The sequence below is a fragment of the Schistocerca cancellata genome, chromosome 5 (genome assembly GCF_023864275.1).
Source record: "Schistocerca cancellata isolate TAMUIC-IGC-003103 chromosome 5, iqSchCanc2.1, whole genome shotgun sequence".
NCBI classification, from domain to species: Eukaryota; Metazoa; Arthropoda; class Insecta; order Orthoptera; family Acrididae; genus Schistocerca; species Schistocerca cancellata.
This window is the reverse complement of record NC_064630.1, coordinates 95,738,902-95,754,451: the sequence shown is the minus strand read 5'-3', so window position 1 is coordinate 95,754,451 and position 15,550 is coordinate 95,738,902. Positions and strand designations below refer to the sequence as shown.

Sequence of the window (15,550 nt, the reverse complement as noted above, 5' to 3'; positions counted from 1 at the left end):
CTTAGAGGAAATTGACAGACTCTACTGCCTCGCATGGCCAACTTGGTCGATGCGTCCGTCTATCTTTCGTCACTATGACTGGTCATTCAAATGCCAAAAATAGCTGCCTGGCCTATATCTTCCACCTTTATTTACCCAGTTGAGCCTATATGTAGTTCTGCACTTAGCAAAACAGAATCTTTCTCACGTTTTCCACTAAAAAGTATTTGTTCAACTTTTGAACAATGTTCCTAATGTATTTTCTTAATTTGGGTACTATCAATCCTCTTCACCAAAATGCAGAGCTGATTGGACAGTTCAATCTATGATAGAATAAAGCTTTGATGATTACATGAAATAAGTCACTGCGTACCTTATGCACTTCTTCATTGCTTTGTGGTTCCAATCAGCTTCCGCAACAACAGATGTCCTCTGTGAGACTCAGCAAGAGTGATGGTCAAAGTACCCTCCGCCACACACTGTCAGGTGGCTTGTGGAGTATGGATGTAGATGTAGATGTAGATGGTCACTAAATCCACTGAAAATCCAACTATGACTGTGAAGATTGGTTGCCAACTCTGATGGATCAAATGGTATTCAAAGTTTTTGAATAAAATGTGAATGTAATTACATTTTGAACTTGAAATTTTTTTTTAATTCTTTGTCTTAAAGAAAATAACTTTACTTTTAGTGAAATGTTTGCATACTTTTATGTTAACTTTCTACAGACTGAGACACAAGATGGATAAGCTGACTTAAATTTAATTGTAGCACACTGGCAACCAATGCAAAGTTTCTAATGTTCAGTGGCCAAGAAAGTTATCATGTAAATAAACTCTTCAAAACAGTCGGCCATGAAAATTTACTGTAACTGAAATGCATTCTCAGCAAATTTAAGTAAGAAAGGCAACCACTGAATTTGTTCATTGTTCTCTAGCTCTTAGTGACAGTTCAGTGTCATATTCTTATGATATTTATGATGAGAAGAATTTGTCATAATTGTAAACTTCTAAAAAGCACATTTATTCAGTCAGATCATTACTTGTAGTTAGTAGAATAGTGGAAGCAGGAACTTGTTTAAGAAAATATATTTGAAACCATTAGTTTGAATTACTCTAGTGTTCAAATCTGGATCATGTATTTGACGATACTGAATGAGCTCTTTGCACTTCTGATAGTGTGAAGAAAAGGAAGATATTCCTTGCTTTTTGAATTTGTAGACAGTGAGTTGTTGCTGTTGAGATGAGGTGGCAGATGAATGATATTTTCACATCTCAGTATGGGTACCCATTATTGCAAGAAGCCATTGTGTTCATCGCCGTCATTTTACCCTCTGTAGCTGCATCCAATGTTGCCATTAATATTAGTTCAGAAACTCTTGCATTCTGCAATTATAGAGATGGCTTTTCCCCATCATCTGCTACTGCCACTTCAGAATATTAGCAATGTATGCACTGATTCATGATTTTCAACATCACTGAAAATATGGAAAATTAATTTGCACCCACATCTTGTATCCATCTGTCAGCAACTGTCTTTTCCTTCACTTGGTACATGGCTTGGCCATGCAAGCACGGCTTGTTTGCTGAAAGGAAAACCCAAAATGTATCCCCATTATAACTGCTTCTGTTGTACACTATTGACTGACAACTATTAAGCCTGAGGTAGTATCAGTCAGTTTCTTTTATAAAATGACAATTAATAAACAATTTAAAACTACTAACAATTGTTGCATACCGTGTATCATTTAAATGTGTTGCATAATGTCACTTCCTAAGAGTCGTGGCTTCACACGATAAAAGCATATTATTGGGTATAAGAAATTTCTCTTATGAAATATGATAATTTATGAAAAATACTGCACATAGATTCGAGTTATGTTATTTTACCAACTCCACTGTCAGATTCGGTTAACTTGTAATTTGTACCAGAATTGTATCCTGCTCCACATTTCAAATTGGAGTAGATTCGCTCAACGGATTCTCTAAGCCACTTGCACTATGTATAGTTACTGTTAATGACATGTTCTCTATTTCTGATGCTTTTTGAAGCAGACTGGAACTAGCTGCTAAAGTGTAATTCTGCCCTAATTTATTTTCAGCCATCTTATGATTCATAGGTAAAGTCCCATCATGTACATTATGATGTGACGCCATTTTGTACTCTTCTTTATTATACATAACTGAAATTTTCATACAGTCAAGTATTACTTACTGAAGTGTTCTAAATGATAGTTCAAATCCTGTAGAACAGTAAATAAACAATCTGCTTATCTCGATTCAGGTTTTCCATGCTTTCACTAAATAACTTCAAGTGAATAATGGGAACCTTAACTTCTTTTCCTTCAGGTGAGAACCACATGGAGAGTGTGGAGTGCCACACAATCATTTATACCTGACCATATTTGGAGGTATATTAACAAAATTAGTACCAAACAATGATATACATTACTCTTTTACCATGCACTGAATGATGCATTACAGACAGTAAACATCATGAAGCTTCCTGGCAGATTAAAATTGTGTACTGGACCGAGACTCGAACTCAGGACCTTTGCCTTCCGTAGGCAAATACTCTACCGACTGAGCTACCCAAGCACTACTCACGACCCGTCCTCACAGCTTTGATAAACATCATGTTTACCAGTACAGTCATTTCACTTATTTGGTGCAATAAAGATTCATAGGCCTAATGATTTTTTTGAGATGTGCTAAGTGCCATGAGAAAAACAGTAGCTGTTATGATGTGACGAGTTGGACTTGAATACTTGTTGAACCATTTAAGTATACTGAAAAAGTTGAAAGAAAGACAGCTCGTTTTGTATTATTGTGGAATAGGGAACAGAGTATCACGGATAAGACACATGAGCTGCCATGGCGGTTATTAAACCAAAGGTATTTTTGATTATGGTGAGATCTTTTCACAAAATTTTGATCTTCAATGTTCCAAATGAGAAAATGTTTTGTTGACATGCACCTACATAGGGAAAAATGATCGTCAGACAAAAATAAGAGAAATCGGAACTTGCAACGAAAAACTTAAGTGTTCATTTTCCCCCACGCTGTTTGGGAGTGGAACAATGTAGTAGTAATCTGAAGGTAGTTCGATGAACCCTCTGCCAGGCATATAAATATGAATTGGAAAGTAGTCATGTAGATATTGATGTAGACACAATGATTTTCATAAATTCCTCCAGGCAAATGTTGCACGAGGGTGATTCAAATGAAAACCTTAAAAATGCTAAATATTTTTAATTGTAACAATGAACAAGTAACTTACATGTCACTTTTTGACGAGTCTCCCTGACATTAAAGGCACGTATCTCGACTGTCTTACTGGCTATATGGGGTTGGTGTTTTCATGCTGTAGCAATACTCTTGAAGTCAGAATTCCTCATTGTTTTCTCCTGGTTGCAGGGGAAAGTTGATTTTTCAGCATCTCTGAATAAGAAACGTCAATGCAATGCTCCAAAATTACTTCATTTGCATGCCAGAAGAGAATGAGCATGACTTCTCCAGCAGATGGTTGAGTGTGACATTTTTTTGATTTCATCAATGAGCTGTGGTACCATTCTTTGCTGGACATTTTAGTTTCTAGTTGGTGATAGTGGACCCAAGTCTCATCGCCTGTAACACTTTTTTTCCGGAAATGCATAATCTTCAATGTGAAAATAATGCACAAGTTCTTCACAGGCGTTGATGCGATGTTCTTCAAAAAAAAAGGTTCAAATGGCTCTGAGCACTATGGGACTCAACATCTTAGGTCATAAGACCCCTAGAACTTAGAACTACTTAAACCTAACTAACCGAAGGACACCACACACACCCATGCCCGAGGAGGGATTCGAACCTGCAACCGCAGCAGTCCCGCGGTTCCGGACTGCAGCGCCAGAACCGCTAGACCACTGTGGCCGGTGATGTTCTTCCAATTCAGCAGTCAAGTGTCGTGGCACCCATCTCGCAGACACCTTATTGAATTGCAGTACCTTGCGAACAATATTCTGTGCTGAACCAATACTAATCTTCACATTTGTGCCTATTTTGTTCAGAGTTATGTCTTTGTTCTTCTCTACAAGCTTCTCCACTAATGCAATGTTCATGTCCGACACTATGCTGTGAGCCTGCCCTGGTCTTGGGGCATCCTTCACAGACATGAGACCGCTTTTAAACTCCCTACCTCACTTGTATGCTTGCTGAAATGACAAACATTAATCACTGTACCATGCTGTCATTCTGCGATGAATTTTGATTGGTTTGATACCTTCACTACACAAAAAATGCATCACAGATCGCTGCTCAGTCATGGTGCATGTTGATGGCAGGACGGCCTTCTTCTTGTGGATGCAGCTGCCTTCCCTGCATTGTAGCATTACTCTGGCACCTGTTGGTCACCTTCTGAACCTCAACAAACACTACTGCCACCTACCAACTCTATCACACAACTATCAAGCAAAGGAGAAGCTGCTTGACAGTTTAGCCCCAATATTGTGCTAAAATTACAGCATTTTATTTATTTTCATGTTTCATTAGGGGCAGAATTTATGTAACAAAAGTGTTGCTGTGAATTTAGGCCCAGATTGACTGAATGTACTATAGTGGCAGTCCTACCACAAAGCACACCCGCTGTGCACTGCCCTATCATTCGCCAATAAGTTAGTGCTTATTCTGTAGCAACTTTGACATCTAACCTTCTTTTTACACAAAGTGATTATTTCTTTATTGCTGTCAGTTGTTACAGACTCATTGTGCTGCACTATGCATCTCTGAATAAACTGACAATTTGTTTATTGTGTGCTTCATAAAAACCAAATTAAATTTGAGTGTTTCATTTGAAACTCCATTTATAGCTGTCAGTGGTCATTACATCTGAATTAACTTCCACTTCGGCTTCTTAGTAATTTGCTCTATTTGCTTTGGAAGTAGATTCCCCATGTTACAAGTCTACAACTAAGTTGTTACTCTTTTATCCACCAATGAGAAGTTGTTGTTGCCACCAGTTCCAGTTAACATAGTTCAGAAATGTGTGTAACAATGTGTGGAACATTCTTGGATATTACCAGCAGCTTTAGTGGTGATAGTGGAAAAAATAAGAAATTTCTGTTAATGCAAAGTGGGAACCTCATCTTTCTTTCCATTTCATTATATTTAAGAATAATATCCAAAACTGTTTTTAAATCTGTAAACAATGTAGTGCACATGGTTAGAGATAAAGCCACAAAAATTACTCAGAGTATTACTACTACTACTATTATTATGATTATTATTATTATTATTATTATTATTATTATACATAGAACATGTTATATTTCATGACACAACAGTTACCCGTCAACAGGATTTGTGATATACAAACAAAAAACAGCAGCACTCAAACTGATCCAGAAATCAAGGGATATAAAGAATTCCATTATTTTACCATCCAAAATGCAAAGATAGAAGTGTTCTGATGTTTTACTACACCCAAACGTAATATTATCATCAGACCATAGCAACTCTCTCATAAAGTGAGCTACATATGTAAAAACTCTTGTCTTTTGTTTCACAGAAACAATTATTCTGCATCTTGGAAAAAAAAATTGATGTTATATACCAGTAAATCTTGGCCAAAAACTTTGATTCTTTTTGCAAGAATAGGAGTCACTGCAATATATTGGCAAAATGATATTCAGTGTTAAGGATTCTGCACTAATGTTTCTGAGAAAGAAGCAGCAACCAATTTGATCACAAGGAGCTGCATTATGCTTACTATGCTTGTTTGAGTTAATTCTTCATCAAGGCACTTGCAATAGTGTGCCACAAGTATTTATGCGCCTTCCTCATACAGTGTTATTATGTGTGTTCTCAACTATGTGAGTAAAAGTTCTTTGAGCATGTCGCTGTTGTTGAATTTTAGGTCGGCAGGGAATGGTTTCAGTTGCTAAAAGAGGTGGAAGTAGGGTACGATCAGGGCTGTAAGGAGGGTGGTCAAACTGGCTCTAGCCAAAGTCCTGTAAGAGTTGTGCTTTGTTGATATTTTAACTCCACCCAATTTCAACTCAGTCAATGTGAAATGTCAGCTATCTTTATTGCATCAAAATATTCGAGGACTGAGAAATAAAATTAATGAATTAACTATCTGCATAGATGAATTAGAGTCTTCAAACCCAGCTGACATAATCTGCCTCTCTGAACATCATGTGACCACTGGTATAGAACTTTTAAGTGTTACAGGGTTTAGGTTAGCATCTCACTTTTGTAGATCAGAAATGGAGAAAGGAGGAGTTGCCACATTCATCAGGAACTGTCATAAATTTAAGAACATAGACATTCATAAATTTTGCCTAGAACAGCATATGGAAGCATGTGCAACAGAATTAGATTTTCACAAAAAATCTTTCATAATATTAAGAGTATATCGAGCACCTGCAGGTAACTTCAATCTGTTTGTAAACCACCTTGAAGCTGTACTGGCCCATTTAACAACCAAAAACAAAGAAATAGTGGTTGTATGGTGATTTCAATGTAGATTTCCTTAAAGACTCTCCCAATAAGAACTTATTTGAGTTAGTAACACTATCATTCAACTTAATTCCCACAGTAAAGTTCCCCACTAGGGTAGCCACTTGCTCACAAACAGCCATTGATAATATCTTTATAGAAAAGTCCAATGAACAAAATTATATTACAAAACCAATAGTCAATGGCCTCTCAGACCATGACATGCAGTTCCTTCTGTTAAATGTTAATATTGAACAGGATATAAAATCTGTTAAATCTGAGCTCAAGAGGGTAATCAGTAAGCCAAAAATTGATTATTTTAGGACACTCCTCAGAGACATTCACAGGACTGATGTTTACAGTGCTCATGGCATGAATGAAAAATATAACATTTTTGCTAATAAAGTGCTTACCTTATTTGAACACTGCTTTCCCCCAAAACTTACCAAGGTTAGAGCAAAGTCTACAAAGAAGCCATGGATTACTCGAGGAATAGGGGTATCTTGTAAAACAAAAAGAAAACTGTATCTGTCAACCCGAAACATTTCCAATGTTGATGCTATAGCACATTATAAGAAATACTGCAAAATATTAAAGACTGTAATACGGATGTCAAAGCAAATATATTACAAGGAAAAGATAGTCATATCAGATAACAAAATAAAGACAATATGGGATATAGTGAAGGAGGAGACCGGTAGAACCAGACATGAAGAGGAACAAATAGCATTAAGAGTAAATGATACATTGGTGACAGATGTGTATAGTATTGCAGAACTTTTTAACAAACATTTTATAACTGTTACTGAAAAGATGGGGTTGTCAGGTTCGGTAGATGCTGCTATGGATTACCTTAGACCAGACATTTCAAGTAACTTCCATAATATGAATTTGACCCTCACTACCCCAACAGAAATAATGTCCATCATAAAATCTTTAAAATCAAAAACATCTAGTGGGTATGATGAAATATCAACAAAGTTAATTAAAGAATGTGATTCTGAGCTAAGTAACATATTAAGCTATCTGTGTAACCAGTCGTTTATCAGTGGAATAGTTCCTGAATGTCTGAAATATGCTGAAGTTAAGCCACTGTTTAAGAAGGGAGATAAAGAAATAGCATCAAATTTCCGTCCAATTTTACTGTTACCAGCATTCTCAAAAATTTTCGAAAAAGTAATGTACAGTCGTCTTTTTAACCATCTTATCTCAAATAACATACTGTCAAAGTCACAGTTTGGATTTCTAAAAGGTTCTGATATTGAGAAGGCTATCTTCACTTACAGTGAAAATGTGCTTAATTCATTAGACAAAAAATTGCAGGCAACTGGTATATTTTGTGAACTGTCAAAGGCATTTGACTGTGTAAATCACAATATCCTTTTAAGTAAACTAGAATATTATAGTGTAACAGGAAATGCTGCAAAATGGTTCAAATCTTATATCTCTGGCAGGAAACAAAGGGTGTTATTAGGAAAGAGACATGTATCAAGCTATCAGGCATCATCCAACTGGGAACTAATTACATGTGGGGTCCCACAAGGTTCCATTTTGGGGCCCTTACTTTTTCTTGTGTATATCAATGACCTTTCATCAGTAACATTACCAGATGCCAAGTTTGTTTTGTTTGCCGATGATACAAACATTGCAATAAATAGCAAATCAAGTGTTGTCTTAGAAAGATCAGTCAATAAAATATTTGTGGACATTAATCACTGGTTCCTAGCCAATTCTTTGTCACTAAACTTTGAAAAAACACACTACATGCAGTTCAGAACTTGTAAGGGGTGTCCCAAGAGTATATGTCTAACATACGATGACAAGAAGATAGAAGAAGTGGACAGTGTTAAATTCTTGGGATTACAGCTTGATAATAAATTCAACTGGGAGGAGCACACCACAGAAATGCTGAAGCGTCTTAACAAATCTGTTTGCAATGCGAATTTTGTCAGACATAGGGGATATAAAAATGAAAAAGCTGGCATACTATGCTTACTTTCATTCCATAATGTCATATGGGATTATTTTTTGGGGTAATTCATCAAGCCAAGCTAAAGTTTTCCGGGCACAAAAACGTGCAGTAAGAATTATATGTGGTGTGAACTCAAGAACATCCTGCAGAAGCCTGTTTAGGGAACTAGGGATACTAACTACAGCTTCCCAATATATTTATTACTTAATGAAATTTGTCATTAAAAATATATCACTTTTTCAAACCAACAGCTCAATTCATGGAATCAATACTAGAAATAAGAATAATCTTCACAAGGATTTAAAGTCACTTAGTCTTGTACAAAAAGGTGTGCATTATTCAGGAACACACATTTTCAATAACTTGCCAGCAGCCATAAAAAGCTTAACAACCAATGAAATTCAGTTTAAGAGAAGCCTAAAGGATTTATTGCTGGCCAACTCCTTCTACTCCATTGATGAATTTCTTAGTAAAACCAACTGATTTGTATATAAGTACAACATAACTTCTGCACAATTTCAGTGCAGTAATGTGTTCACTGAAAATTTGTGTGTGTGTGTGTGTGTGTGAGTATAATCTAACTTCTGCACCATTTCAGTGCAGTAATGTGTTCATTGTAAATAAGTATTACAGTAGTTGTATTACATGTTTATTACCTTATAAATAAATAAAAAACACTTTTATTTTAAATTCGGTGCATTAGTATTTGTAAAATGACTCTTAGTGTTCATTAAAAAATGACGATCATTCCACTTGGGACCTGTGGAATGGTACATTAGCTTATTTGTTTTAGTTGTAAATATTTGTCATGTATTGTTGTTTTTCTGACATGTTCCACATCCTGGAGGACCTCCTCACTACGGATCAATTGGAATGAAAGTAAATCTAATCTAATCTAATCACAGTGTGATGTCAGGTATTGTAGAATGCCATTTTTATCTCAAAAGATCGTACACATAAATTTTTGAGGTGTCACAATTTGCTTGGCTTTAGCTTTTACTGATGATGCAGCATGCCTCCATTCTATTGGGTCCACAGCTCGTGGTTTGCTGTCTCTGGATCACGGTGTCCCAGGTTCGATTCGTGGCCAGGTTGGGGGTTTTCTCCACCCGGGTACTGGGTGTTTGTGTTGTCCTCATGATTTCATCATCATTCGTGAAAGTGTTGAGATTGGACTGTGTAAAGATTGGGAATTTGTACTGGTGCTAATAACCGCACAGTTGAGCACCCCACAAACCATTCATCATCCATTCCATTGCTAGTAACTTCGATTGAAGGGGTTTCATAAGTGACCCAAGTCTCATCTGCAGTTAGTGTCTTGCTTAGAGGATCTGCACTGCCATAAATATTTCAGAAGAAGTGATCTTAAAATTTGCAGAAAGTACGTAGAAAGATCCAGTATTGTAAACTAACAGTTTTCCTTTATGAGTTCTTCAGCTATACAAACCAATTCTTCATTAATCAGGTAGGGATACCCATTTCATTCATCATTGTGCATTTGATCACATCCTTCATTGAGGTGTCAGACCCATCTCTTTAACCAGTGAATCAGTCACTCATTGTATTTTCTTCATAAATCTTTTGGTGAATGTCGGCTGGTTTAATGTTCTTTTTATTCACAAAACAGATTGCAGATCTGATCTCACAAGCACCAGGATTTCCAATCAGATTTTTCATTGTAAAGAAGCAGAATAAACAACAAAAAGAGAACTTAAGTGGTTTCATCTTCTTCTCCTTGACTCAAAGCAACTATTGTGCATGAGCTGAACAAAAAGAAATTCACACAGAACTATTTTCTGGGTGCACCTAATACTCATAACCTGGTAGGTGATATTAATAGTAACCCTAGATTTTTCACAGATGAAGTGCAGTTATCTATAGTGAAGTAACACCAGAAAAAAATCTGCATGGGCATCCTGGTTGCTTTTGAGAAGATTTCAGAATGGTGCAATTATTAGCAAGTTGCTCCAGATGTACAGAAATGTAAAATTATGTGCTTCACAAATTGCAATAAATTAATATCCTATGACTACAAAGAGTTCCAAGAAAAAATCACAGTATCAGTGAGCCAGGGTCAGAATCCATCAAATCCTTCAAGTATCTGGGTGTAACAGTTTGTACAGATCTGAAATGAAATGATCACATAGGCTTATACGTAGGTAAAACAGGTAGCAAACTTTGGTTAATTGCCATAATGTTGAGAAAATGCAGTTAATCTGCAAAGGAAATTGTTTACAAAACGTTTTTATGTCATATCTTTAAATATTGTTTAAGTGTTGTAGGCCTATACCATATCAGACTAACAGGGAATTTTGAACATTTTCAAAGTAAAGCATTATGAATGGCCACAGGTGTGTTTGACTCACAGGAGAGTGTCACCAAAATACTGTCAAACCTGAATTGGCAGACACTGGACGACAGTGCAAACTACCTCACAACAGCATACCACCCAAGTTTCAGCAAACAGTATTAAGTAAAGAATCTTGAAATATACATCACCTTTCTAACCACAATCCTGTAGGGACCACGAAGAGAATAGTAGAATAATTACAGTGCGCATAGTGGCATTTAAGCTAAACAGTCAATCTTCCCAGATTTTTGCAGAACATATAAGCAGTTGTAGCTAATGGTTTACTTCGTTATTGTCAGCTTCCAACTACAGTTCTTCTTTGTTTTACAGGAAGTTTCTTCAAGCCAAGTTCACGTAAAAATGATAGGACCCTGGAATTTGCACCAGTCAATCTACACTTGCAACGCATGTGGGTACAGAATGACACACTTCGGAAAAGTGGTTTCTATGACATCATCACAGTCGGCGCTTTCACTGCACATTCTCACAAGTCAAAAAATGGAGGTCTCATTAAGTATGTATTGTAATTATGTCTTTATTTTTTTTAAATGTGTAATTAATTTAATGTATTGAGATTGATGTGATTTTCTCCTTTAGGTTGTTACAGCAACTTAAGGAGTCACCTTCAAAACAGAATAGTAATTTACAAGGACCCACTAAAATTTCCATGGCACATGATGCTATTCAGGTACAGTATTTCTTCTCTTTTCACATCATGCTCCACCACTTTATACATTGAATTTTGTGTGTTTATGCAAAAGATTCACATGTTAAAATTAACTTCACTCTTTGCCATAACATAGGCGATTAAGCAACTGAGAAGAGAGGTTGTTGATGGGATGCGAGCTTTAATGAAACTGGCAAAAGAGAAACAGACTGCTGGTATGCTTCCTATATGTGAAGATATGATCACAAAGGTATGAAACATCTGTGTGAACATGTGATGATAATCCTCTACCACTCTGGAATTATAGATTTTGCTTAACAAAATGGCATTGATATGAGATATCATTTGTAACTGAGGCAGTAAGATTGTGAATAACTTTGAAGATGCGTTTGTAAATGCTTTTGTAGTTCAGAAGTTATCAAATGAAATTTGCGTACGTATGACTGCATTATATCTTCATTCCGGTGTTTGAATGTTAACAGGTATATCAAGTTCTTCATGGCATTTCACTGTTTTATATTATATGTAGACACCTTTTTTTTGTAAAGGTCCTGCCAGTTTTTGACAGACTATTTTAATTACAGAGTTTGACATGATAAAGAGAAAAATGCATTACAGTAAATATGTTGATGTTGCAGTCATTGTAACCTGTTTATCAATAACACGAAGAATTTCACACACAGTTTGAAATCAAATTTTAATTAATCATATTAAAATCAGTTTAAGTGTGTTTCAGTAATAAACTGAAGACAATTGTTGCAGATGTTGACATATTGGTGAATAATGTGTTTGTTGATAATATAAGTGCTGCAACACTGTTTTCACCAATTTATAAAGTATTAGTCCAGTGACTTTGCAGTTCATTATAATATGCAATTCTAATATGTAACTATTCTTTTTCAGACCCGAATTCTCCTGAGCTTGTGGGATCCAGGTCTGGTTGAAGAAGCTCTGTCATTTATAGAGGAACATAAAGTGGCCCAACCTATTGTAAACGAATCTGCAGAAGGCGAAGATGGTCTCTGTAGTTTAGAGCTTCACCAGCAGCAACAGCAGACATTATCGCCATACCGACGAATTACTCAACAACTAAATTTTGATCTGAAATCACCGGATATAGATGATCTTGTGACACCTGATACTCCACAGTGTACAAGAACTTTTTGGAATATCCCTACTAGTAATAGTTCTGCTAAAATGTGCCCTACAAATTCCGCTGACAAAGAAGGTGGAACATCACAGAGCAATAGGGATTCTCAATTCATTATTTTTCCTGATGCAGAAGAGGACATTGATAGGGAAGCTAATGAACTGAAGGAGAAAGAAAATGACGACAGTGGTGTAGAAAATGAAGAGAACATTCATAGTAATGAAGCTTCAGGCACAGACGAAACTAAACAAATGATTCTTCCAAATGGGTATGATTCAGATATTGGGCGAAGATTCCTGGATACACAAGTGATGTGCAGTTCTCCATCTGCAAATTACTATAAACCAACTGATGAACCTGAGCCGTGGGATCTCACACAACTTAACATTGAAGCCAGTGTTATGTGCCTTGTCAGTAAAGTGAAATTTCTCTGTGGCCGTTGTGGAAGCCCAGCTGTACGTCTGAGATCTTCGCAACGTGGTGTTGGAAGATCTAGGAGCTTCAGAAGTGGGCTTTCAACAAAAGAAGCCAAAGACAGTGAAACTACCAAAACTGAGTCTGTCGTCACGGTCCAGCCAACAAGCAATACACCTCTGAGCAACGGGAAAGATAGTAATAGCCAAACTGAGAGCACCTGTTCTTCTACCAAAGCCAAAAGTGAAAGTGACAAAGTAAACTCAGAAGACTCTTTAGGCTTTAATGCCAGTATGAGCAGTGACGATGTTCTAAACAAAACTGTGGACACAGTTCAGAAGGCTGTCAATGGGGCTACAAACAGAAATGGTGCCACCGTTCGAAATAAGTTCACTGAAGGTCTGGATTTTGCTTCCATTGTAGACTGGACATGTGAACTGAGGCCTAGTATGAGAAAACTAAGGCAAGCAATGGATGGACTTCTAAAGACTGCTCGTCTTACTCATAGTGTTTTCCGTGTGCAAGAAGATAGTAGGATTGCACAACGTGCATGTAACGTTCGTTACCGCAGGGATGTGTGTTTTTCACAGTCTGTAAGTTAATTTTAATTCTATTATTCTACATTTATTTGTGTCATTTGGAGTTTTGTGCTCAGATTACTTTTAACACATCATTATATGTAGTATTTAGTCGAGCAATATTCTACCTTTAAATACTGTGTCTTAGAATAATAGTAAAAGTGTAGTTGTCTCGATTACCCTCTACAGAAACTGAACAAAACAATAGAAACATCATGATATACAACTAGAAGTTTTCATGCTCATAAACTGGGGGAAAAAATCAAGATGTGTTGATGGAATGTATGTAAACCTCCTCCATATTACTGATGACATTGTAAAATTAACCTCTAGTGCAGGAAGTTGTCCTGATGACATTGTAAAGTTAACCTCTAGTGCAGGAAGTTGTCCTGATGACATTGTAAAGTTAACCTCTAGTGCAGGAAGTTGTCAACATCTAATGCAAGGACTCGATCAAGTAAAAGTGAAAGCAGGCCTGAAAATCAATTATCTATATTATTAAAATGCTGTCCCAGAACCAGGAAACAGTTGCAGTGTAGGAGCAACAAAAATTTGATTTTAAGTATCTCGTGTGATTATTGACTGAATTTTAAAAAATTAATATGCTGCCGTAATTTATTGATTAAGAGGTATAATATGATATTTACACTTCAACACAATAAGACAGTAGCGAGCCAGTGTGTGTGTTGGACCTTCCATCAAGCTACGGACCCCCTTGAAGATGTCTCCCGCAGTCGGAGACGAAACGTTGGGAATCACCACAGCATTCATCAACCGACCACGGCATAACAGCCCGGATAATTATAATGGACAAAATAAGACAAGCGTTACAGTTAGAAACTGTGTGTTTGTCTTGAATCAGTGTAACTGACAACGTGCAAATGTACAGGCTTCATTCACCCAGTATTTGAGAATGAGTGCACTTAGCAGCTTCTAACAAAATTTACACACAATTTCAACACCCCCTCCCCATTGCACTTACTACATTTTCACTGCTTATGCAGTCAAACTTCAACATCAGACATGACATGTTAATTTACTACTTCTTTATTATTAACTCTATTTGTAACGCACTTTGTTGACAGTATCGACATACATCACTGAAGGTACCTGCAAAATTATATCATTGTATGACACATTGCTCGCATTTGATTTGAACAGGGAGAGTAAAACAACAACGGTTCCAGCCCACAATTGCCCACACTGAAAGAAGGTTTATTGTGCAGCTTCACTCTCTGTGATTCTAGTAACACCAACCAATACCCATAAAGAATCGTAGAAGACCCTTCACTAGTTCTTTACTAGACACAGTTTGTTCAAGAAATATAAAAATTCTGATTCTTTTCATCTCCAGCACTTGACGTTGGAGGATTAGGTGTGGTGCAGTTTCGTCATCCTTACGACACAGCCTATACTTATGGGTTTCTTTATCTATACCCATAGGTGTATGACACAGTTCAGGAAATGGTGGTGTTGTAAACATTTAGAAGAGTGAACAATTATCATTTGCTTAAAATGGAGCATAAATTAACCAAAGTGAAAATCTCATTCTGGATAAATTAACCAGTTTATATTCATCCAGTGTTTCATAAGAGCACTTGAAGCATAATTTCAAACCTTTCCTAAACTTTTTTGTGCTTACACTCTTAAGGGCAAATATTTAGTACATTAAATCATTTGTAAAGTAATCAGATGTTTAAATCTGTTTTATATACAGGAGTTTAATTCTTTAAAGAATTAAGGGTTTACTGGTAATAAGAGGAATTTAATGTATAACAATGATATTGAAAAAAAATTGAATGAATTAACAACAAAGTCATAGGACCTGTTGACGAGTTTTTCTATCAAGTTAGTTGAAGACAATGACAGGTTGCCAAAAAGAAAAAAAATGTTTTCAAACCAAGTTTTCAGTGTGTATATGACTGTCAATTTTGTGACAAGCAAGAATTCCCTGCTTTTACTTA

General features: G+C 36.4%; 1 protein-coding gene across 1 annotated transcript in view; it reads left to right on the top strand.

Annotated features, from left to right (window-relative positions):
• Nucleotides 1-15,550, top strand: part of LOC126188852 (inositol polyphosphate-4-phosphatase type I A) — a 260,606-nt gene that overhangs the window by 188,693 nt on the left and 56,363 nt on the right. Inside the window, exons 9-12 of the mRNA XM_049930493.1 lie at nt 11,108-11,291; nt 11,375-11,465; nt 11,581-11,694; nt 12,348-13,601. Coding sequence (XP_049786450.1) covers nt 11,108-11,291; nt 11,375-11,465; nt 11,581-11,694; nt 12,348-13,601 — 1,643 coding nt within the window. The remainder of the gene's footprint in view (nt 1-11,107; nt 11,292-11,374; nt 11,466-11,580; nt 11,695-12,347; nt 13,602-15,550) is intronic.